The sequence below is a fragment of the Salminus brasiliensis genome, chromosome 5, assembly GCF_030463535.1.
Source record: "Salminus brasiliensis chromosome 5, fSalBra1.hap2, whole genome shotgun sequence".
NCBI classification, from domain to species: Eukaryota; Metazoa; Chordata; class Actinopteri; order Characiformes; family Bryconidae; genus Salminus; species Salminus brasiliensis.
In genome coordinates, this window is record NC_132882.1 from 11,386,749 (window position 1) to 11,412,616 (window position 25,868).

At 40.4% G+C, this 25,868-nt stretch overlaps 1 protein-coding gene across 2 annotated transcripts in view; it reads right to left on the reverse strand.

Annotated features, from left to right (window-relative positions):
- hecw1a (HECT, C2 and WW domain containing E3 ubiquitin protein ligase 1a) overlaps positions 1-25,868 on the reverse strand; it is a 99,976-nt gene that overhangs the window by 55,503 nt on the left and 18,605 nt on the right. For both annotated transcript variants that reach the window (XM_072679384.1, XM_072679385.1), the window contains 4 exons: positions 25,252-25,359; positions 20,764-20,858; positions 7,729-7,804; positions 1,862-2,031 (listed from right to left, as the gene is read on the reverse strand). In XM_072679384.1, coding sequence (XP_072535485.1) covers positions 1,862-2,031; positions 7,729-7,804; positions 20,764-20,858; positions 25,252-25,359 — 449 coding nt within the window. The remainder of the gene's footprint in view (positions 1-1,861; positions 2,032-7,728; positions 7,805-20,763; positions 20,859-25,251; positions 25,360-25,868) is intronic.

The window sequence follows — 25,868 nt, forward strand, 5'->3', positions numbered from 1 at the left end:
AACACACTGAAAGAACGGCATGAGAGACATGCTGTATTCATGGCGGAAGCTCTGCAGTGTTGCATGGTGAGTAAACCAGAGCTAAAACTGCAGTTAAAAGTCGTAAAATAGTGCGTCATTAGGTTGGCTGCCACTAATGCACATAGACTCACTTTGCATCTGCTTTTCCTCTCCATATTTTAGCCTCACATTCACACAAATACAAAGATCTAGCTCACTGAAAAGTGACATTTAAGAAGATGCTCTTAGCAATAGACATATTTAAAATGTTTAAAATTAATATTTAGTACAATTCAATTGCAACAAAAATGTAAGAAATCTTTCAATCAAGCCTCTATGGGTTAACTTTTACATTATATCAGCATACAGGACCACAGGACATTTCACAAGGCTGCAGTGTGAATAAAAATGGAACCATTCACCCTGAGAGAAGCCTCAATCTTGAGTTCATGTGCAACGCTGTGGGGGATTTCTACTCAGTCAGTCATGCACAGAAAAAAATGGACCTATATTTCACCCTCAAAATCTTCAGACTTCATGTGTCATATATTCTTTATAGACAGTTGGGGCTCTTGAGCAGCAAAAAGATACATGCAGAAAACAAACAGCACCTGGCACTTACTCAACCCATCAGAGCTAATTAGGCCTTACAGGAGCTGGATCAAATTTGTTTACCCGCAGATTCTCACTCACATACATGAAAAACACCCTCCCTGCCCTCGCAAATGGATTAACAGTGGAAGGCAATCTGTTCTCCCACTGTTTGAAACAAGAATTCTAAGCCTTTGTTTAAATAAGATGCTTATAATCTCTAGGGTTCAGATATTTTGGGTAACATGACCCAAATTTGCCTTCAAATCTGGTTTTCGGAATACTTCATTTTAACTGGGAGAACCACAATGAAATTGTAATACTACAATAGGAAAGTCTTTGATTGACAGAATGTTACAGTAAAATTAAATTAAAAGCTGAAACCAAACAAAAAAAAAATTCTACAGAGCTAAATGAAAATGGAAGAACAAGCTGGATAACACTGGACGAGAGCTGCACTTCAGAATAGTTTGGCTTTCAAAGCTGAAGGCAAAAGCAACATCAGAGACCCAACAAAGCAGCAGTCACCACAGGACTCCTCCTTTTATGTGCATACTCAAAGGACATATTCTGATTTCAAGGATGAGCATGAGCTACAAATAAGCCAGCTTCATATAAACCCAATATTGACACAGAGATGTTTGAGTGATTCAAACTGACAGACTGAACCACGGTTTTTGCGGTGGCACATTCTGAACACTGCAGAGCTCACCTATATGATGCATGGTATAAACGTCATATAGGCAAGGGGGCAGGGGAGTTCAGTAGCCAGTGGCTAATCAGGTTGCTGAAATGTGATGTGGTAGGCATTTTTCACTGTGAGTCATGGCCATCGCCAGTAAGCCCAATGCTCAATAGCCCAATACCAAGCTAGAAGGTTAGAAGGTAGAAATGCATTCTCTGAAGTGATGGTGCTCCATCAAATTCATCTGGAATGAGTTGGAGAGGCACTGACCCAGAACTAATCATTTAACGTTAGGCATTACCTGTCCTTACTAATACTGCTAATCAATCAAACCATCAAAGCATTCCCAGAAGTGTAGAGACTGTTACTATAGAAAAAGGTAGTCATGTTGAATCCACCCCTAGATATTGGATATGTAGCTGTACACATGGACAGAAGAGCTTTGAATCTACTGACACATACTAAACACTACAATCAGCAAGCTGTCAATACGGTACTCTGGTGACTGTCCCGCCCTACTCTACCCCAGTGGATTTTGTCTGCTACAGATGCTCAGACAGGAGTGAAGAAATGAGCGGAACCAACCTCTCTCTTCCAGACAGGGTTGATGGTGTTGCAGATGATGCTCGATCTCTTCTCTTGGCCGTGGTGGGGTAGAGCAGGGAAGATGCTGTGCTTTCCAGGCTGGATGGCTATCTTCAGATAAGGATCAGGGTTGAAGAACATTCCCTTCTTTAGCCCCATGGCCTGGATATCTGACACACAGGAGGGTAAGAAGAAGGTAAGTATATGGTTGCAGGATTACATTCAACTTAAGATACATTCAGTTGAATGTTAGTTGAATGTCAGAAGAGCATCTATAAGGCATCTATAATGGACCATGCAAGTAACGTGATACCAGTTTAATTAACTGATTAAGCGAGAGGACTCTACTTGGAGCAGCATTATGCAATATTTTGCTCCTGGGCTCCCCCTACAGTCACAGAGTATAATTCATATCTACACCACAGCCGTAAAGACAAATCACAATATGATCACCTCTGTGTTATAAAGTTATACATGTGCTTTTGTTGACAAGCTAAACCAGCTTCTGAAATGAAAGAAGCATGTGCACTGACTAATACTACAGGATTTTACACATAAAAAGCCCCGGGTTACGCAGCATTACACAGTTCTGGTGAGGGGTCTTGTGCAGCTCTTAAGATATTTAGTGAGGTAGCAGGGTTCTGGCCATATTGCCATATTCTGAAGCTGTTGTTTTAAGGTAAAGTCGCTACATAATGTTGCTTTATGTTTAAGAGAAAAGAGGGTGAGACAGATAGAGAGAAACAGAGAGACAGACACAACAAGCCTCTCCAGGGAGCTAATTATCCACTTCAGTGTTCAGCTAAACAGAGAGGGTCTCAGACCAGATGTGTGTTACAATGTTGGGTGTTGCTGACTACTTTTTTTAACAGTAGTTGAGCTTTCCTTTCCAATGCGGTGTATCTTGTGAGAGGCCTCCCCAGCAAATCTGGCAAACTCTTAAAATGATCGGCACATTATGGGTTATTCTGAGTAATGCTACACAAGAACCAGTAGCCTAATAAATGGTAGCTTATTAACTGAGTTATAAGTTATAAGTGAGTTTTTGAATGCACATGTCCTTCCCAGTTTTAATTAAATTCCCACCCAATAGTAAGGACTCATCCTGTCCCATAATGCTATCCATAAGCTTGAAGCATCAACGCATCTTTTCAAACTGCTGCTAATGCAACGTCCCCAGACATCTGAATGCACTTGGAGCAGAATACAAACTGCCAGTTCTGTTACATGAGCTTGAAGATGTCCAGACAGCCTAGTATCACGCTAAGTGATAGGGAGGAGGCAGGGCTATTCTACCCAGCCAGAGATATGAAGCCTGTTGTGCTCTCTGGGACTGAAGGTGGTTATAGCATCACTGGAGACTGAACTAATAATCTCACGATGATAGGGCCATCGCTTCAGACGGCTGTGCCACTACATTTTTCTGTTCTTTTAGGCACAGGAAAATACATTGGAATAACTGTCTGTGGTATTCAGTTATATCCTACAGACACAGTAGATACAGACATAGATTGAAAAGTGCTTTGGTACTCAAGAACAAGCCATTGTAAGTTTCTTTAAAGAAGTAAAGGTAGCTCTGCTATGGCATCACTCAGAACTTTGTCTGAATCTTTGTACACTATAAATCATCACTTATGACTTAGGATGTCATCTGTTTTATTTTTTAGCTTCAGTCAGGTCTGAATGCCATGTGTGACATAACTCAGGACTAATAAGGCCTCTTGTGTCCTTCTTTGCTCAGGATCAGTGTGAACTTCTAAAGTTTACTGGGGAACCTGTCTGTCAACCTCTCTAATCTGCTAATGTATATATGTGTAGCAGCATGCTTAAGCAGACTTCTAGTAGACTTCTAGCCCAGGGCAAGAGAAGTGCTTATGAATAAAATATAGGAAAGCACAGGAGAGGGCTTGGTACACTCTGTGTGACTGACAAGATGTTTGAGAATTTAAGAAAGAGGGTGGGGTAGTATTTCCGGCATGCTGTAGAAAAATAAAGAATGCAGGAAGTTCTTGAGACGTTTTTCTTAAAAACATGTCTGATTCAGTTGAATCATCTCTTACATCCCAACAACAGTCTATTTTCACGTCTTCCACCTGCGTCGTTTAAATAGCAACGGTGCTTGTGAATATATCTACGCAGATGGGCGCGGTGGTCTCAAATGAGGTGTGTTCAGGTAAATTTCTCATGTATTGCTATCTTGGCAACGGTAAACACAGGTGCACCACTTACTGACAACAACCCAGGCAGACGTCAACAGTCAGACGTTTATTGCTGTCTTGGCAGTGAATTGGCAACACAGGCACGTGCAGCCCAACATGTATACATCTCCGCTTTGCACCATTAAAATAGCAATCCGCCAAAGGCAAACCACACTTGGCTCTTAAAGGGAATGGCAAATCACCCGCTGATTGGTTTGGAGCACATTACATCCAAAACACACCTATAATTAATTACGAGATTTAGGACAAGACACAGGGCGTACTTTTCCCATTGTTACGATAGCAAAGACACACTGACATGCCCTAAATCAAGATGCACAGCTGATGGCTCACCCTAAATATCACCACAATTCAATTTAATGATTGGTAACATCTTTTAAAAATGCACTGATTATACAAATGTAGCTAAATGGACTGTTTACACTATTAGCACTTGGCCTTTTCTGATGACAACAGCTCAACAATTTTAGCCCCAAAATGGGTGCATACCTTTTGAATGTTATGACAATAAAGTGCATTCAATTATCAATTATTAACATTTCAACTACAGTTAGTAGTCCATATGGATCCGTAGATACACAATACTCAATATACTACACCTCGCCTGAATGTCAAAAAAAACAAGTAAGACTTGAGTACAATCATAAGCCTTAATAACCACAAGATAAGTAAGATTTAATACTCTTGGAAGAGCTGGATCTTCAGTCTTAATTTGAAGACAGCGAGCCAGCCAAGGAAAGTTCGTTCTGGAAATCTGGATGCTTGTCTTCTGTGCATCTTAAAGGATGGTTGGTCAAGCCAAGCCTTACTTGAATCTCGAAGGGCTCTTGGTCGGCTATTGACCATTGCCATTAAGTACAAAAGGGCTGGTCCATTCTTGGTTTTGTAGGCCAGCATCAGGAGTTTGAATCTGATGCAGGAAGCAGCTACAGGAAGCCACTGAAGAGAATGCAGCATAGGACTAACATAGCTACACTCAGGAACAATAAAGACAAGTCGTCCCATCTGGATCACTTGCAAGGGCCTGGTGGTATGCTTGGGAATACCAGCCGGAAGGGAGTCGCAGTAGTCATAAGTTTTACAGACATCCTGTAGTAAACTTCCATTACTCCACCTCCTCATATATAACTAATCCAGTCCAAATAGGGCTTTATACAAGGACAGTGATATAGGTGTCGCAGTGCTGCCTCTTCTAGTGCCTAATGAAAATAATTTTCTCCAGTTCACATTTTGAAATACAGCAATCAAAATCATCCCTGACTTCGACTTCATTTGGAAACAAAGCTGGGGGTTGGGGATCATTTTGTCAATCAAATCAAAGCTTTAGCTATGATTAATCAGGTTACAAATTCAGATTCCATTCGTCAAGCTCATTTGCCATCCTGAATGAATGTGTGCATTTAGACAGGCCTTCAGACTATACTCTGTTGCCCTCTAGCATATAAATGAGCCTGAATGGATTCATAGTTGGAAGATGGCACCAAGCAGACAGTCAGTATTCCTATCAGGCCAATACCAGCAGAAAATGTTGGATCAGATATTGGAGAAATAAAGAACAAAACTGATCTGATTCTGTAACATTCAGCCTGAAATAGAAAAGAGCAGCTCATAGCACAACATAATGTAAAGCAAGGAAAAGTATTGCTCACTTGACTTTGTGCTCTCAGATATTAGGTTTTATCCTCTAAACATGTGTCTCAATTAGCCTAATGTCCATAGCTACATATCAATATCCATAGACCGTTGGTTCTTTGATAATTTGGTTGGATGGCTGTCAATCCATCAAGACAATCGTTTGTTTCATTTAGCATTTTCCCTTATAAAGACATTTTACATTTATCATACACACTTCTCCAGAGCAACTTACAGGGTTACTCGTATTACAGAGGTGGGCCTATGTAGTGTAAGGAGTCTTGCCCAAGGACTCTTATTGGTGTAGCGCCCGGGCCCGGGAATCGAACCCCAGTCTCCCACACGGTGCGGTGGATCACTGGCAGGTAGTGGTGCTATCTGTTGCACTACACCAACCACCAATGCAGCCATGTTACAGAATGTTCTGCCACTCAGTTCAACTAAACTAACGTCAGTGCCTGACCTTTATTTCACCCGTCCAGAATCCAAGGTATGTGTCCAGGTAAGCTAACTAAGCAAAAAGCTCATAAAAGATGTCTTTGTTATTTTAACTCGTTGGATTTTGGAAGTATATTAAATTATGTGTTGAGCACAAACCGCTAGCTGAGGAGCTTTAGAGAAAACGGTATACTACGGTTAAGCAGTACATTACGGCATAATCCCTGTTTGCTAGTTAGCTTAGCTAACACTACAGAGCATTAAGGCCCCCTGTGGTACACATGAAATATTATTCATAGAATGCATATAATCATATATTAATCTGCTCTGACTGCAGTACAATAACAATGCTTCTCATTTTTCCATGTTCTCTAGTTTGTGCTATTGTGCCGTGGATCGCTGTTTGCTCAAGTTTCTCATTTTTTACGAAGATATTCATCCAGTGCTTATCACTGTTTTAGCAGCTCAAAAGCTTTTAACATTTGACAGTGGTTAATCAGCTGCAATTTGTGCATGGTCGTGAAGTGTGAGGACTCCATTGTGACAGGAAGGTCATCTCCTAGGACATCTAAGATTAATAATCATGATTATGAAAATGTTAACTGAATGTCCTGTGAATGTTAAAAGTGTCCTCAGCAAACATGAAGCAACACTCATGTAAGCAATTACAACAACACTTCCAATTCAGCATCAATTCTAATGGCTACTTACAATGGGGCTGGGTGATATTGTACAAATACTACATCACGGCTAAATTAATTTAGTAGCGACAGATTTTTAAAAAACTACTATTCAGATACTCTCCCGTACTGAACAGTGATGTTTATTCAATTTATGCTGCACTTCAACTAACTAAACCACTCTAATTGCACTGTTGGTAATAAAACTTGCAGTTGATCAGTGTTCTTTAAGCACTAACAGTATCCTCAATTTGCTTAGAAAAGCTAAATTTATCATGATATGATAAAATACTGTCATAATGCCCAGCTCCAACTTCTAACATTATAAAGCACCATGTCTCCAAGCAAGCAAATCAAAACCTGCCTCATCAGTTCAGTGTACCTCAGTGGCCTTCACCAGTCACCGGATCAAATCCATTAGAACACTTTTGGGATGTGGTAGAGATGTGGAGAGATGTGGAGAGATTCACAGTGATTTTTTAGCTAAATTAATAATGTTGAGGTTTTAAATGTTAGTTTTGTTATTTAATATATTTAATATATAATAAAAATCTAATAACAGCATCATTACTGGAATTATGCACTATATTTTCTGTGGCAGAATTTCATTTCTCAGCCAGGCAAGCACACCACATTACACCAATAACAGTCCTTAGGCAAAACTCCTAATACTACCTTCTCCCACCAGTGTAACATGATATATATTACATATATAATATTACACACACACACACACACACACACACACACACAAGGTGAAACAGCTCATTACCACATATTGCACCAGACCCTGCCTTATGTGCACTCTCAGACATATACCTGACAGCCAAGTGACAATGGCAAAGGAGAGAATGAAAAGAAAAAGAAGGAGGGGAGAAGAGTGATGGTGTAGACTCACCTGACAGGGAGAAGCTGATGAGCCGCCTGTTCCCCAGACTCTGAGTGACCTCCTGACTCACCACGGGCTTCAACACCTACACACAGAAAGGAAGACAGGAAAAAATCACCTTGCCTACTCTTTTTATTTCCTAGATGAGGAGCGTTCCAGAAAGTCCTGCAGTACTGCATGGAAAGTAAAGACAGTAAGGGGATTACGATTAAGACAAAAGGGCAAGTAATGAAGAAGAGAGGGTGTGAGTGGTTCAAACTCAGAAAAATTGCTTTGAAAACTGTCAGCACCTTCCCACAATGCACTTTCTCTCTTTCCTGCCTGCTCTCTGTCTCCTATGGCATGGTGCTAACAAGCCATTCCTGAGGCCTGGAGATCAATAGCTTGCATTCATTAGTCCTGCATTGATCCAGTGTTCAGTAAGAGGAGGGCCAGAGAGCTTCAGAGGGTGGCCTGCGTAAGAAGAGAGTAAGAGCTGCATGCTCACTGTTACAGAATAACAGGCACGCGCCCACCTGCTTCCCACATCCACGCACTGCCACAACAACAATGGACTGGATTTATAAAGTGAGCTCATTAGCCCTAGAGCTCTAAAGTTATAAGTATGGGAAAGTGCACATTATTACGATTACATGATTCATTATACACTTAGTTACACAAGGAATCACAATCAGACTCGACTTACAATTTGTGTCAACAGGTTCAAGTCACATCTGTTTGTTTACATGTCAACCAATGATAAAGCTTCCACAAAACAAGACGGTACAATAATAATAAAACAAAAATAATAAAATACAACCTTTTTCAACTTACAAACACAAACATGAAGTTCATTAAATGTTTAGAATTTGCATTTTGACTGTATTTGATCTAGTGATTCTCCAATGCAAAATAACTACCATTAACTTTGATTATAGCTGATGATGATAGCAAATTATGCAATGGACAAGAGTATTAGCATATACTGTATTCATCTGAGTAGGTAGATTAAAGTAGATTAAAGGTCAGGTGTTGTGTAATGGGCATGTTCATGTGGTCTCCAGTAAATACTCCAGTAGTCCTCATTTTTCATATGCAAACGTACAGTGTAAAAGACCACACTGAACACACCCTAAACTCAACCATGAACCACGAACCACTGAAGAGGTATTGGGCTAAGTGTATATGCCACAGGCTATAAAAGATTGCACCACTTTTAGTTCCATTTAGAACCATGTTCAGCTATGTGAGTGTGAAGAGCCTTTTAAAGACTCAAAGGTAGGGCTGGGGCGACTTGTCAATGTAATCGAATACGAAATTACGAGGATAAGGTTTGTTGATGAGCACAAAGATAGTCGTGCCTACTGAAAGCAAGAATTTATCTGAAGCACAAGATGCAACTACAAAAAAATTGCAAGTGTGCATCTGAAGTGTTAGAGTATTTCACACAGAAAGTCGCATTTCCAACCGTTTCTTAATCGTCCTGTGATGATACTTAAGGCATCGTTTCTCAGCACCGCGCAAGCTTTAAAATACATGTAGCTGGGTTCTCAAATCTGCCAACATATATGGCCCACAAAATGTACAATTTGGTGAGGTAAGGTGAGGTGTGTAGGCTACGTGTCAGTTTTGTCTCTAAAAGTCCAGTCAGAGTGGGGGGAGAGAGAGAGAGAGAGAGAGAGAGAGAGAGAGAGAGAGAGAGAGAGAGAGAGAGATTCGTAAAGAGCCATGTGCTGTTTGTGAGCTAAATGATTTGATTTCTGCACTACTTTGAGTCATTTTGTTGGAATTACTCAACTCCTCTGCAAAGTGACTTGAATTTTACATAGTTTTATTTTTTTTAATTGTTAAATAAGTTGCACTTTATTTTGTTACAGAATAGTGCCCTCAATTGCATTCTATGTGTTTAAAAAAGACAATTAAAGAAAATATTGCAATATTAAAAGATTTTTTCATTATTTTTGAGAAATTTTAATTAAATTAAATTAAATTTTAATTCCTAACACACTCACATTAGAGTAATCTAAATTAAAATAGTTAGATTAATCTATTAAAATAGATTAGTTGACGAATCAAAAAAAAAAACAATCGTTAGATTAAACATAAAAAATAATCGTCATGTACAGCCCTACTCAAAGGGTCTTTTTATACATGCCATTAAATTTTTTTTTGTAATGTGATCACATGCAGATTTCACTTGTCTGCACAAAAAACCCGGGTGTAAACGCACTGTGATCGGATTATGACATTCTGATCAGATCATTCAAACCACATCCTGAGGTGATCAGAGACGGATTTCGTCCACAATTATTACAAGTGTTAGCGTGATGCGTTTTCTGTGATCAGATTCTGTCAGGTCAGTGGAAATACTGTCTGCCAAAAAATAAAAACATTAATACAATAAATAATTACAGTTGATATTGGCTCTTATTCTCTCTCTCTCATGTGTGCATGTGCTTTAGGAAGCCAAAAGTGTTTTTTTATACGGCATCGCTCAAATAACCCGCTGAACCCTTTAAGTGAACATTAACACTGCATGAACATCAGCAACTTTCTTAAATATGATACACATCCACATATCCACACATATCCTTCACAAGTATTTAGACATTTCTAAATCATTCACATTCATTACATGTGAGGGTCCACTAAAGAAAAACCACAAACCACGATTGTGGACTCTGGCACAGGCCCTCAGTGTCTTGCTGAAGTGTACAACCAGCTGTACCCAGACAGTTCTAGGGCATAAACCTTACACTGCACATGAACCCACAGATCTATTAGTTAAACCAAAAGGTTCCTGTCAATAACTGCAGTTAAAACCTGTTTCAAAAAGATACAAAGCCCCAGTAAGCATTCAGGACGCAAATGAGAGCAAACAAGGAGACACACATAGCAGGTTTATGACCCCCTCCCCCCCCCCACACACCCCTCTCCGGCACCCAAATGAGATGCAAATCCTGTCCTATTGACCATCAAGCAGAGGAGGCTTCCCTCAATGGCCCAGATGCAGCGTGGCACCAGGCTTTTCATAGTTTACCCGAATACACAGACAGATTAAAATAATCTGTGGGTGCCTGAAATCTCAGACACTATATCGATTCAATGTGAGATGAACTGTGATGCTCACTGGCTTTTTGGCACGAACAATGCATTAATCTCACACTGGGTGGCGGGGGACAGATGAGACAAACAGTATTATAAATAAAAAAGCTGTATCCTCTCAACTGATGGGCCCATGATGAGATATACAGTATGTTGTGTTTTTGTTTTCTGTATTATTTTCAGGGGAATGCGGAAATTTGTTCATGCATTTATTACAGTAGAATAGATTAGTGGAAAACTCTGTTAACTGGGCTTCCAAGGAAAACATCACATACTCTACAACTCTATCTGGTTCATGGAGGACAGATCTGCAAACCTCTCTGACTGTCTATTTGTTTGGTTATCTGTCTATGTGCAGCTATTAGTTCTGCACATTCTGGCCTTTTACAAATATGTGCCATACACCAATCAGCCATATACTGATTATCTTGTTACGATGACATCTGACAAGGAGTGGGATATACAAATTAAGCAGCAAGTGAACAGTCATTTGTGTTAAAATTTGTGTTAAAGGCAGGAAAAATGGACAAGCATAATAATCGGAGCCATGTTGACAAGAATCAAACTGTGACAGCTACACAACTGGGTCAGAAAATCTCCAAACCTTCAGGCAGGTCTTTTGGGGTGTTCATGGTGCACAGTGGGTAGTAACAACCAAAAGTGGTTCAAGAAAGGACAATCCAAGGCTCATTGATACGATCCATGGAGGCCCTACCTCACACCTTACAGGACTTGCTGCTAACGTCTTGGGGCCAGATACCACAGGACACCTTCAGAGGTCTTGTGAAGTCCATGCCTCAACACATTTTAAAGTGTAAACAGGTTCCGATCAAAGTAGATCCAGATATTATCTGGATACAAAACGCATGTTAATGACAGATGTAAACAGGCCAAAAGATTCTTCACTTGATATAACAATTCTTTACAGATCATTTATAAACATGGTCTCGTAAGAGAACCAATAATGGTTCTTTCATGGCATTGCTCAAAGAACACTCTGAATCCTTTAGGTAAACATTAACATGAACGACTGGGTCAAAGCATCTCCAAAACATCAGGCAGGTCTTCTGGGGTGTTCCTGGTATGCAGTGGATAGTACCTTCAGAGGTCTCGACGGGTCAGAGCTGCTTTGGGAGGAGACCTACACAAAATTAGGCAGGCAGTTTTAATGTTGTGGCTGATCTGTGAGCTTTTTGCTTTTTTAAAGTATCGGTATATTTTAATATACAGACATTTTACTGTTTACTTCAGTCAGTTGTCTCTATCTACTTCATGAATACTCTCAACTACCAGCTTTTATTACTTAATGACCTTTATCAGCTGTCTCTAAAACACTCATAGCTGCACCTGTATGAAAAAATGCCCTATGATTAAAGTTGATCATAATTATTTAACAATTTACTTCTGTAAATAGCAACTCTTGGAGACACAAAAACAGAACTTATTCGTGCTGACGACAGCATATCTTGAAAAATAGATTTTTAAAAACCTAATACATCTCTATCACACACACAAATGTCAGATAGCACCTAAGATTACAGTCCCGTATCGAAAACACTGTCCCAAATCTAAAATAAAGAGAAGCTGTTCAGCCAGTCTCGGTGAGGGGAGTTGTTATTGTTACACTGAGGTCCTATTATTCACTCCAGCTCGAAATAATAGGCCACTGAATGCTTTTTAGGCCACCATTTGATGCAATAAGGCCCATTTAAGCTTGGCCAGAGGCTGTGCAGCAAACACACTTATGGATCAGGACAAATAGGGTCGGTTAGACTGCTAGCCCTGTCTAGCTGCTCCTGCTCTGAGTGTAAAATGAGTTAATTGAATCCATGGGCAGCGCTTTAGTGCAGTCATCAAAATGTATACAGGCCATCTGAGCCCAGCTTTGCTGACGGCATGGGGGTGATTGTTTTAACAGAGTCGCCCGTGTGGAGGACACCGAATGCAATTCTGTGAGCTTGTGTGTATGTGTGTGTGTCGCTTTTATAGAAGCACCATAGACTGAGGGAAGGAGAGAGAGAGAGAGGGAGTGAGAGAGAGAGAGCAGATGGAGAAAAGGAGAGAGAGGCTTTGCCGTACGCAGGATGAATACTAATGCACTGAGTGGAGTCCCACGTGAGGAGTGTGTACAGCAGGACAATGAGTCAGCGCACTCCCACAGCAGAGAGAGCTCCACATGTAAACACACACTACTCACACTCTCCAACACTCGCAGGTCTATTCTCTCCAGCACCTACAGCATGCATTTACAGTATGACAAAAGCACACATACAGTTCATACACCTACACTCTTTTGGGCTCTGTATAGTACTAGAAATCGCTTCTTCGGCGCATTACTATAGAAGATCCCTTTATAATAACAAACAGGTCTTTCAGGAAACATCTACAGTCAGTTTTTGATCAGAGGAGAAACATTTAAACAGGCTAATAAAGCCCTTTTCGAGCAGCGTAAGCATTTAATCCCCTGTCCAAGTGGTCCGAATATGCAAAATAAGCAGCAAAACCAGCATTTTCTGAATCTGTATTTGTGATGTCACAAAAACCCAATCAGGCTACAGTTTATCCTTTAACATTTACACAGAAGTGTGTTTCAGTCTGCTTTCGGAATGAGGAACAGCACAGAGCAGCCAATCAAAACAGAGGTCATTTACATATGTCAGCTTTAAAAGTGCACTACCAGTAAAAGGCACCGTTTAAGAGATAAGATAATCCTTTATTATTCCGCAGTGGGGAAATTCTCAAGTTTAGTTCCAAGGGGAAGCTTTCCTCAAAATAATAATAAAAAAAAACAAACAGGATATGGTCTCTTTAAAGATACAATATATAGACAAAAGTATTGGGACACCTACTCATTTATTGATTCTTCCGAAATCAAGGTTATTAAAACAAAAAGCTTATCCTGTTTTTGTTGGAGCAACTGTCTCTACTGTTCAGAGATCAATTTCTACTACCTTTTGGACACCACATTGCTGAGAGAATTTGATTGCATTCAGCATCAAGAGAATTAGAGAGATCTAACATCCCCAAACTCATCTCAAAAGTATGGTGGCACTGGATGGAGCACCATCAATCCAGAGAACACAGTTCTTCCACTGCTCCACAGCTCAATGTTGTGGAAGCTTTATACCCCTCTAGCCCACACCTGGCATTAGCACATCTGTGTCAGGAATGAGTGCAACTTAAAGTAGCTGAATGCATTAGTAGGGGTGTCCACAAACATTAGCTATATAATGTATGCAAGAGTGTCCTTATTCTTTTCCACTCAATTCTTTTTCTCTTACACACAGAAACTATAACCACCCAAATTCTGAACCCATACACTACTTCATGCTAACTGTGCGCTGAGCATTAAACGCTGGAAAAACACTTTGCCAACACAGAAGCTCCAGACAGCCTAACTCATTTATGCACAAACACAATCACAGGCACCTTCATCTGCTCAACTCATACATATTACATTACTCTGGAAAACCACTTTCACATACAATGCAAACTCCACGAGAGGGAACCCAACCAGAGGACGTGCTCTGTCACACTCTCATTAATATACATGCGCATAGCTCAACTTCTTTGCCAAGCTTACTGACAAAAATGGGAAACAAGGGTGCGGGAGCTGTACTTTCCACTGCTTTAGGATGAGATTCCTCAAAGACCTCACCAGAATACGTCTGAGGGAAACTGGAAAATCCAATATCTATACAAAAGGATAACTTCTAGCAGCCCAGAACTCCAAGAACTCTGCCACTCTCTCCTTCTGTCTGCATCATCATCAAAGCCTGGGTCATTTGATCCGAAAGGACAAACTGAACAATAGTGCATGAATCTGCTTATGCAGAGAGCCCAGCCTCCTACTGCACGAGCTGCATGTGCTCGCAGACAGATAGCTGAAACACATCTTTTCCTGCACAGGTTTCCTTCCATCTGCTAAAAGGGCAGCAGACAGAGAGGAGTGCTGTGGAAAATAAGCTTTTTATTCCACATTTTTCATACATTCTTGCAAACACACTGAAAGACCTTGGGCTCCCTAGAGATGCCTTTGCATTAACGCTGTTGAGGTTTTGCTTGCTTGGGATGGGGGCCATGGAAGTAATGAAGTAAAAACATTATTCTGTAAGTGCCAAATGAATTTATATTAGTCATAAAAATGGCAAACATACTTTTAGATATTTTTAGCTATCACGCCTTAAGCTTGTGAGTTATGTGAGCCGAACTAAACTTTTTAAGATAAAGAACAGTTTGGCCCCAAAAGCAGCAACTATGGACAACAGCTTCAGAGCATTCATGCTGCTACACTCATCTCATATTGTGATTAGATTGCTGCTACTTTTCCTAAATTTCTCTGGTTTTATTACTATTGTAATTATTGTATTTATTCTTAATTGCTCTTTGGGTGTAACTGGGACCTTGGGATCTCAATTTCGTTCCACCCCATGTACCACATGTGATGCGAATGACGATAAAATCTCCTTGAATTCTTGCATCCTTGAATATTTCTCCTGTGCCAGTGACTGCAGTAGAGGAGCTCAGTCTCTGTATGGGATTTAGAGAAAGTCAAGGGGAGTATACCATGATCAGCGCTAGGCTAAAACCTAATGCTGGCCAAGAAGCTTTTACCATCTTATCTCTTTATTGTCTACTCCCTCAAAGACAAACTGGACTCTCTCAGCTGACTACCAAACTGCAGCTAAACACAAAACAGAAAAGGACGTATCCAGTAAGACCAGACCAGAGGATGCAACATTGTCTAATAAAACTTGTGAATAATTACAGTGACTTTCTATTTATATGTCAACCAACCTCAAATACTCAGTAATACACTAAAATAAAGATAATAGCATCCATATCGTTGCTACTCCGGGCTGAGTTAGCATGCTGCTAACTAACTATGCTCCTGAGATCTGAGTAACGCTGAGTAACCAAGTCTGATTTGTGTAAAACCCTGTAATATCACTCTACCATCTCAGTCCACATGTTTCTTTCACTCCAGATGCTGGATCTGACAACCCCTCAGCTTGTCAACAAATGCTGAGTGAATTGTTTAAGGACGTAGAGCATCATTATTACAGAAAACACAGCATCCACAGGTCAATGCTGGGGGGCATTATGCATGGCAGGTGTCTATAGGTTCATGATTTTCTGCTCCGGAGAGTCATATTCTGTTACAGATACTTCTCTCCAGGGACTAGACAAGCAGTGTATGCATTTGTGTCAGCAATGGGTGCAACTTAAAGTAGCCGAGTGCATTCATTACAAGTGTCCACAAACATTTGGACAAATAGTGTAGCGAATTTGTATGATCACAATACTTTTTTACGTATTTTTACGAAACACAATATGTGTCATAGTCATTTGTTGTTCAGCGTTTGGATAAGTTCAAACAGGCATTAGCCATGCAACATTAAGAAATATCATAATCCAATTATGATAATGAAAATCTGTGTTTTCTTGGACATCTGCATTGGCACTGTTCTAACTCAAAATCTCATGAAAGCATCTCATAAAACCTTAGATAACTATTTACCATTTAGAGACATCTAACATAATTATTATTTGGAGGATATGATATGTATATGAAATACATTCACTTTAACTCAATTACATGAAAAGCATAATTAAAAGCATACCTTCCACATTTCCATCTAGACATTCAAAGGGCATACAATTATATTTTTTTCTCCTGCCAAACAAATTAAACATATTTTATTAAAACATTCAACTAATTCAAATGAAATAAAATAAAAGTAAAAAAAGTACCTACAGCTATCCTCATGGCTCAAAGTGGGAATTGTAAGGGGGGGGCCAGAAACAGGAAACAGCCATTCTACGTAATGCTGCTTTCAGGGTTCTATATAGTATATAGTATTTTTATGGTGCCATACATACATACATTTTAAAATTGGTTCTTTACAAAATCACCTGCAAATGCCAGTTTTATTTTTCATTCTATTGACTTAACTCTGGGGTTATGTTTACCATTCATCTCCTTGTTGCACTCAAGTATCCATCGACTTAGTGCATGTAGGATTCATGTACAAATGATTGATGATCAGTACTCAAGCATACCTGCTAAATTTCCCCACCTACTAAGAGCAGAATTGCTCATCCACTTGCTTCCCACTACTCGACCACACTCTCCTGTTCACTCTACTTTTAATTACATCACACCTGTACTGATATAGCCGACATATTGCCCAGCGCTTAATTAGATGAGAATATGTACCTTTACCCAATCAGGCATCCAAGTGACAGAGCCCTCCCTCTTCCTCCTCCGCCTCCTCCCTTCAGTCCGATTGGGCGACATCAGTCCCAAAGCAGCTCACTCCGGGCAAAAATTCAGTACCAGAGAGTCCGAACAGATGGAGAGCTCTGCTATCCATCTGCCTGTCAGCTAGGCTAACGCCCTCTCACACCTGAGCATGGCCTTTTTGCACCAGCGTCCGCCAGCAGTTATTTTTAAACCCTCCAGAGAAAGGGCACTGCTGTTGGGATCAGGTTCAGGAGAGCTCAGCATTTCCGGGACCACGACAGCACAATGGCAGTGGCCTACAGTAACTCTATCTTGCGCTCTAGCTGGAGGCTAACCAGAAAAGGTGGTATGGAAAGGGCACTGTTTTGACTATTTCTGTCTCAGAGTGAGTCTGGAAGATGTTGGTGTTATAGATGATGCAGACCAGTGGGGTATCAATCATTAACTAAAGATGCAAGATGGAACATCAGATCCAGATCCTCCAAGTTCTGAAAGTTCTGAGGTGGACTACCATAGATCACACCAATGAGCCTTAGGTGTCCATGACCCTGTCGATGGTTCACAGTTTGTCCTTTTTTGGGTCACGTTTAGTACGTACTGACCTGCATACTGGGAACACTCCACCTGCCTGATGTTTTGGAGATGTTCTGACCCAGTCATCTAGCCATCACGATTTGGCTCTTGTCAAAGTGGCTCAGATTCTTATGCTTGACTGTTTTACCTGCTTTTAATACATTATCAACTTTAGGCCTAACTGTTAACTTTCTTCCTAATATATTCACCCAGATTCCACATTACATGAAGTTCCAGGTTTCCCGTAACTGGTCTATGACACATGCACTTATTCAGTCTTGTTTGGACGATAACCATGACACACTCCATCTCCATCTCTACCATCAGTTTACCAGGTGAGGACACTGCTGTGTTTCTGCAACCTCACAAACCTGCACCTACAGTGATTGCTTTCGGTGCAATGACCTTTAAATCCTCTAAACTGTTTAATCTAGTTTTTATAACAGAGATGCAACGTAACCTGATTTCTGAAGCAGTACAAAGGCCGGGAGAAAAAGAGATAGAGAGAGAGAGAGAGAATGAGAGATAAAGAGTCAGCGAGCGCAAGACCCCAAATATAAGGTGACATTTTCATCACCTGCTTAAACTCAACTCAACAAAGGACAGCTGCCCTAAAGGCACTGGACTAGATTCAGCATGTAGCTTTTCATTGCAATCTAACCCAGCAGTTGCAATAGAGGTTGACAGGATTTGCAAACCTCCTAACCCCAAGAGCAATGTGAATACTCTTGACCTGTAAAGCTGAGCTATACCAAATGACTATTAAATAAACTGAAAGGCTTAATGGGTTAGTAAAAAATCAATTAGTCTACCATCAAAATGTCCAAGACCTGTTTGGTGTTCAAATACAAAAACATATTTTTCAATTATGAATGGGGAATAGGAACTGGTACTTTGGTTGGTAAAATAGTTCTTCATATAAGAGGAAAAGATTAGAGAAGTGGGCTTGAGACTGGAAGGCTGCAGATTTAATCCCCAAGACTGGCAGGAACTGAGGGTGGGGTGGAGGAGGGGGGGGGTGAAGGAACAGCATTTTATCCTACCTCTCCACCCACGGCTGAGGTACACTGTAAAATAAGTCTGTGGGTCATCATAAAAATCTCCTTTTCCATTGGCTCCTGGCATCATCTATTTGTATATTGGGTATGTCCCCGTCTCTTTAACTTATGACCAGTGTGTAGTCATTCACCCCAGGTCACCTCCTCTTTATATTTTATATAATGGTTGACTGGTTTATAGAAAGGCTATACAAGCAAGTTTGGCAGATTAATATTAGCCAATTATGTAATTAAAGAATATGACTAAAACCAGTTATTTTATATTATATATAAATTGAAAATATACAGCATTTTTTTTTTTGCAGTGTGCCTTTGAGCAAGGCACCTCAGGTGCTAAACTGGCTGCCCACTACTCTGAGTGTGTATGTTTACTGCCATGAACGGGTTAAATGTGAAGGTTGAGAAATGGTGAGGAAGTGTGCTTTCCTTTCTTCAGTTATCAGACACAGCTTGAGGCAAGTGTCTAATTATTCAGGCAGTGATCCCAAAAGATGGCTATGAGCTTATTTTGCTTGTTAGTTATATTAGGCTTGTACCACCAGCACCAGTAAAAATGAGATATTTGGTCATTATTCTCACATTTTCATTAGTATTTGCTGCAATATGTGTTCATTAACTACAAGCCACTAAAAGTGGTGTATGCCCTCCTCTAAGCCAAGCTGTGTAAAATCACTCTCTGCCTCAGTCACCTTGAACGAGTGATCTCATTACGGATATTTCCATGACAAAGCAAAGGGGGCAGATAAGGGCAGGAAGGAACTGCAGGCTAGAAAGACAAAGCGGGGTCATTTCTGTCTTCACTGAAGAGCAGAGGCCAGAGGATGAGTGTGGTTGTTGTGACTGTGAGAGCAGGCCGGCACACAGACACTTTAAACATACATAATATGACTGCTGATGTAGCTAATCCCTTCTTTCATAAACTCTAATTCCCTTTTGTCTAGAAATGTAAAGTGACAGGCATGAGAGAGTGTCTGACTGCAAGGCACTTACGGCTCCAATACTCACACAGTCTCGTGGGCTGCCACACTCAAGTAAACAAAAGAGAGACAAATTGTGCTGAAGTAGCGACAGTCATAAATATATATCATATAGGTAGAAACGAGAGATCTAGTTTCAGCAATGGCACTTATCTGTATAATGGACTTCCACTGCTGCAGACTGAATATTACACTGTAAATGAACATTTACTGTAATTATTAATAAATAAGTAATAAATAAATAAGTAATAATGCCTGTATATCGGGACTATATATAGAAATGTGTGGCTTAATTAATAATTCATAAATAATTAAATTGATATAATAATTAATTTAATATCAGTTAAATAATAATTTATAATAAAAATATTATACCCCAATGCAAAAATGTCCCTATTTCCCCCTACCAACAGATAAGGCTATTTACAGTTTCGATTGGTGTTTACGTGGCTTAAAGAAATCTACACACAGACTGAAAATGTAAATAGCCTCATCTGTTGGTAATTAGAATAATTATGTTTGTGTCTCAACTAAACCCTCACACTTAGTGGTATTTATAAATTAAGCATATTAAGAAAACAAAATTTAGTACCACAAATAAATGATACTGTTTATAGGCTATTACTGCTAAAAGGAGCAAAAAAGAAAAAAGCCATTACACCAGTTTATTGGAGCATCCCAAACAACTGCAACAACAGACTGGGTTTATATGGAAATTTCTCTTTTTGGAGCCAATGAGGTCCCCAGCCTTGCTGTCCCCTTAATGTCCCTGTGATATCATTTACCACCTTTCAGAAGGGTCATAAATAACATCAAAGGTTGTGCTTGTATACACTCATATGCAAATGTTTAGGCACATTTGGTCAACATACATGAAACAAAATATGGCATGCCTTCCTGAATCAGGGCCTCGTTGTGGTGGAAGAGCTATGAATAGTCTAATGAGAGCAGTATGGTGACTTTGTTAAGGACATCATTGTGTGGGTGTCCAAACTTTTGTATATGACTGTCTATGCAACGTGTGTGTAGTTCATTAACGTAACATCGGGTAATGAAGATTAACCAATCCATGCAGTCTGCATCGACCCAGTTTGTATGTACTTACGGTAGCAGACGTGTTCCTCACTGTTACACAGGGTGTGGTGGCTCTCAGTGCTCCACTCACTCCATGATAGTACTTGAAACAGATCTTGGTCTCAGCTGTAAGGAAAGAGCAAGAGTAAGAGATTTAACTTTTGCAGAATCTATCCCAATGCCAACCTGGTATCACACCTGAAACATCAACAATGGCTTGGAAAACTGCAAGCCGAGGCGATTGTCGATACAGCATTGTGGGAAATGTAGTACACTAGCTATATTTACTGGAGTTAACGTTGGCGTGACAGTGACAAATGGTCCATTTGTATCACTGCACATTTGATAAGTGTTGTCGTAAGCGAAGTGTGAACACATCAAACATCTAATCATACATTAACGTTACTTACAGAACTAAGTGGTCAGATACTACTAGCTAGCTGTCCAACTAACTGAAGGATAGGCAACCTTTAGCTAGTATAAGGAAGGAAGAAAAAAGGGTTGTTTGCTTTACTGATCATTTGGTCAGTAGAAATCTGGTATCAGCCTTCAAACCCCTCATGAACCCCAGTGGTTCCCAACAGCTCTGACCCACCACCAGTGGCATAAGCCTTGTGTCATGCCATAAACACTTACCCTACACTCTTCAAAATAAAGACGCTTGAGATGATTCGTTTGAGTGATGCCATAGAAGTACTTTTGGTTCCATTAAGAGACCATGTGCGCATTAGAGATGTTCTCTATTACAAACCTGATACTTTATGGAACCAAAAGTGGATCTTCAATGGCACCGCTCAAAGAACCATTAGAAGCCCCTTTCTTTTTAAGAGTGTAGTGTAGGCACTCAATAAGGAACTACCTGATCCTTTTAGCAAGAAGGTTCCTTTCCTCTTTATTTCATATCAGTGAGGACATTTCTGACATGTCTGGCATAAACAAAAACAAGCCCTTTTTTTCAGCACTACAGCTGGAAGTGTTCGAGCACATGGGATGGTGCTCTCACCCACAGGGCCCGTCCTGTGATGAAAGAGCATGTGACGGGTAGTGGGATATCTAGCCGAGTTACTGTAAGTGATGGGAAGGTGCTGAAGGGAACTGCATGTGACATTGCTGCGTGCTTCGGCAATACTTTCACAAGCACTGAGCGTGACAAATCTAGACACAGCACTGTTAGAAAAAGTATGGAAAATGAGGACTATGCATAATGCATCCAGAAGCGGTCTGACAAGCATGTTGCAGAGGTCTTATTTCAGTTGAATGCTAAGGTCTCAGCTCTACTGTGTAGAGGATGAGTCCTTAAGTGCTGGAAGACGAATGAATGAGACTGTGTGAATATGAGTGGATATAGATAGTGGAAGGTGTTCCCCCAGGTGTATAAGTCAGGCTAAATGTGTCCCCTTGCATACTTACTATGCCTTCTAAAAATGGAGAGAGCTCGATAAGCATTTACGGCACACTCTGTACCCAACCTACTTTACTGAACAGCCCACACCTGGCCCACAGTCACCTGGCAAATATGGAGCAATTTGCCTCTCCAACCACTCCCATTTGTACTTATAAGGGCAACGGCAACAAATCACGGTCACATAATGCTGCAAAAGCCCCAGGTCACCCAGATTACACTCGCATTCTGTGCTTTAATATCAGTGTTATCAGCTCCTGCCTACAGTACATTGCATTAATAGGGGTGTAATGATATGTGTGCATACAGACATATGGAAATGACATGGTATGCATAGCCTACAGGTGTATGCACATTTCACAAGTGCTGGAGTTTCTGGTTCACTGTACTTCTAAAGTGCTTGTGTCATTAATTTATTATTTTATAAAAGAACAGTTGGCATGCAATTGCAGCTTAAGCTGATTGGCACCTGATATGTATATATAAATGAAAAACAAATAGTCTTATGCCAACCTGGTATCATGCCTGGAACATAACTATGCTATTACTATGCGTCCCTGCCTACCGCAACAGCCGCTTGGAAAACTGCATGTCAAAGCGATTGTCGATACAGCATTGTGGGAAATGTAGTTCACTAGCTACATTTAATGGAGTTAACGTTGGCGTGACAGTGACATATGGTCACATTTGTATCACTGCACATTTGATAAGTGTCATCGTAAGCAATGTGCGAACACACCAAACATCTAATCCCACATTGATGTTACTTACAGGACTAAGCGGCCACATTCTAGGCTAACATACAGTGTGTGCAGAATTATTAGGCAAGTTGTATTTGAGAGGATTCTTTTTATTACTGAACAACAACTATGTTCTCAATCAACCCAAAAGACTCAAATATCAAAGCTTAATATTTTTGGATTTGGCTATCTTAGGAGGATATCTGTTTGTGCAGGTAACTATTACTGTGCAGAATTATTAGGCAACTTAATAAAAAACAAATATATACCCATCTCACTTGTTTATTTTCACCAGGTAAACCAATATAACACAAAATTTAGAAATAAACATTTCTGACATTCAAAAACAAAACCAAAAACAAATCAGTGACCAATATAGCCACCTTTCTTTACCATGACACTCAAAAGCCTTCTATCCATAAATTCTGTCAGTTGCTTGATCTGTTTATGATCAACATTGCGTGCAGCAGACACCACAGCCTCCCAGACACTGTTCAGAGAGGTGTACTGTTTTCCCTCCCTGTAGATCTCACATTTCATGAGGGACCACAGGTTCTCTATGGGGTTCAGATCAGGTGAACAAGGGGGCCATGTCACCACACTTACTGGCCAGCCACGCTGTGGAGTATTTGGATGCATGTGATGGAGCATTGTCCTGCATGAAAATCATGTGAACGATACCGACTTCTTTCTGTACCACTGCTTGAAGAAGGTGTCTTCCAGAAACTGGCAGTAGGTCTGGGAGTTGAGCTTCACTCCATCCTCAACCCGAAAAGGTCCCCCAAGTTCATCTTTGATGATACCAGCTCATACCAGTACCCCACCTCCACCTTGCTGGCGTCTGAGTCGGAGTGGAGCTCTCTGCCCTTTACTGATCCAGCCTCGGGCCATGTCCCTGAGTATCGCACACCTTGTGCTTTTTGATACTCCAGTAACGTTGCAGCTCTGAAATATGGTAAAACTGGGGGCAAATGGCATCTTGGCAGCTTCACGCTTGAGTTTCCTCAATTCATGGGCAGTTATTTTGCGTCTTTTTTTTTTTAACATGTTTCTAACGACCCTGTTGGCTATTTGCCATGAAACGCTTGATTGTTCGGTGATCACGCTTCAAAAGTTTGGCAATTTCAAGACTGCTGCATCCCTCTGCAAGACATCTCACAATATTTGACTTTTCAGAGTCCGTCAAATCCCTCTTCTGACCCATTTTGCCAAAGGAAAGGAAGTTGCCTAATAATTAAGCACATCTTATATAGGGTGTTGATATCATTAGACCACACCCCTTCTCATTACAGAGATGCAAATCACCTGATTTACTTAATTGGTAGTTGGCTTTCAAGCCTATAGAGCTTGGAGTAGGACAACATGTATAAAAAGGAACCCGGAATACGTTTTGACGGGCACAGTCTTTTAGTAGCATGCTTACCTTTCAGCCGTGATATTAGTCTTATGCAAATGGGTGGTTTTGTTGCTTTTGTCCCATTGTACTGGACTCCAAGGTCCAAAACCGATTTGTACTCGAACCGTGACTTTTGTGCACCGTCACACCCTTAGGCATTAGTAGTTAGACTAATCTATCTGATCTCTAGCAACTACATCTAATGAACTGTGTCAAATTCAGCAGTTGAGGTCTGAGTGAAATGTCTTTCATATTATTCTGAAACAGACACATCATTCAGACGGAAGATGCACACTCAGCATGAACACTCTGAGTGAAGACACAGTACTGCAAGAACAAAGCAGGTGGCACTGAAACCTTATGCACACTGGGACTCTTTATAAAGGCAGCCATGCAGATGCAGTACATCTAACTCAGTTTAGAATTTTTCACTGCTTCACCCAGGGATATGGCATAGGTAGGCAGAGAGAGCTGTCATGGAGGTTGTCACGTTGCTCTGAAAGAAGGGATAAGCTAAAATAAACACTAAGCAAAAATGGTTTTCAGGCACTGAGCAAAAATGCTTAATGAGGACATTCCATTTCCATAATCAAGACAACCTTTCACAGGGCTCACTGAAAAAGAATAAAATGGGATGAATGAAAAAGCCTGCTTAAGTACAGCAAGAAAGACTTTACAAACCTGTCCATACATATACGATGCAGACAGACATCGTAAAGCATTTTAACTCCAAAAATTGAAATCCTCAATCCTACCAGTCCAAAATATCCAAAGGATTTAAGGACTTGCAGCTATTTGTTTTGGAAATATATTTCACAGACCAGGCAACATTCATTTTATATATTTCTGCCCTGAAGCCCACACCAACCTGTGCTCACCAATCCTTTCTGAGCTGTAAGATAAGTGACAAGAGAGAGAGAGAGAGAGAGAGAGAGAGAGAGAGAGAGAGAGAGAGAATGAGTGAGAGCAAGAAATACTTACACCCGACAAAGTATGAGCTGGCATCGATCTTCCACACAATCTGCCCTTTATGTGATCCATTCACTCCACGGTTCTTGTAGTCCAGAAAGTTCTCTGAAAGAACCTCATCTGTGCAAAAAAGAAACCAACTACAGTGTCAGACAGTCAGAGGAATGCAATCTCCAGTGCCTCTGATAAACTGCATCATCTGAAATAGCACATATTTCAACAGTCATATTTGAATCACTACGTAGATTACACTGTATTATTCTGATGCTGACCTCACAAGGTGATTATGTGGCATTATTTTAGTGTTGGTATCTCCTAGGCTGACCAAAATGAATTCCCTATTTGGATCCTCATTTCAGCCTTTTTGAGTATGTGGGCCATTTTTCTCTTAGTGTCCGGATTGTAAAGTGGAATTCCAGAGTGATAGCAAGGATGCCACAATCTCCCACAATCCACTTCTTATTTGTAATTTTTGTTTTTTTGATTGCTTTGACTTTTTAGAATAGTGTGCCTGTATCTTCTAATAAGAAACCCAAAACACAAATGCTGGGTTGTTTATGCGATTGGTGACACAAATTAATTTACTGATTATTACATTTTTATTGCTATTTAGTAAACTAAACCCTTCA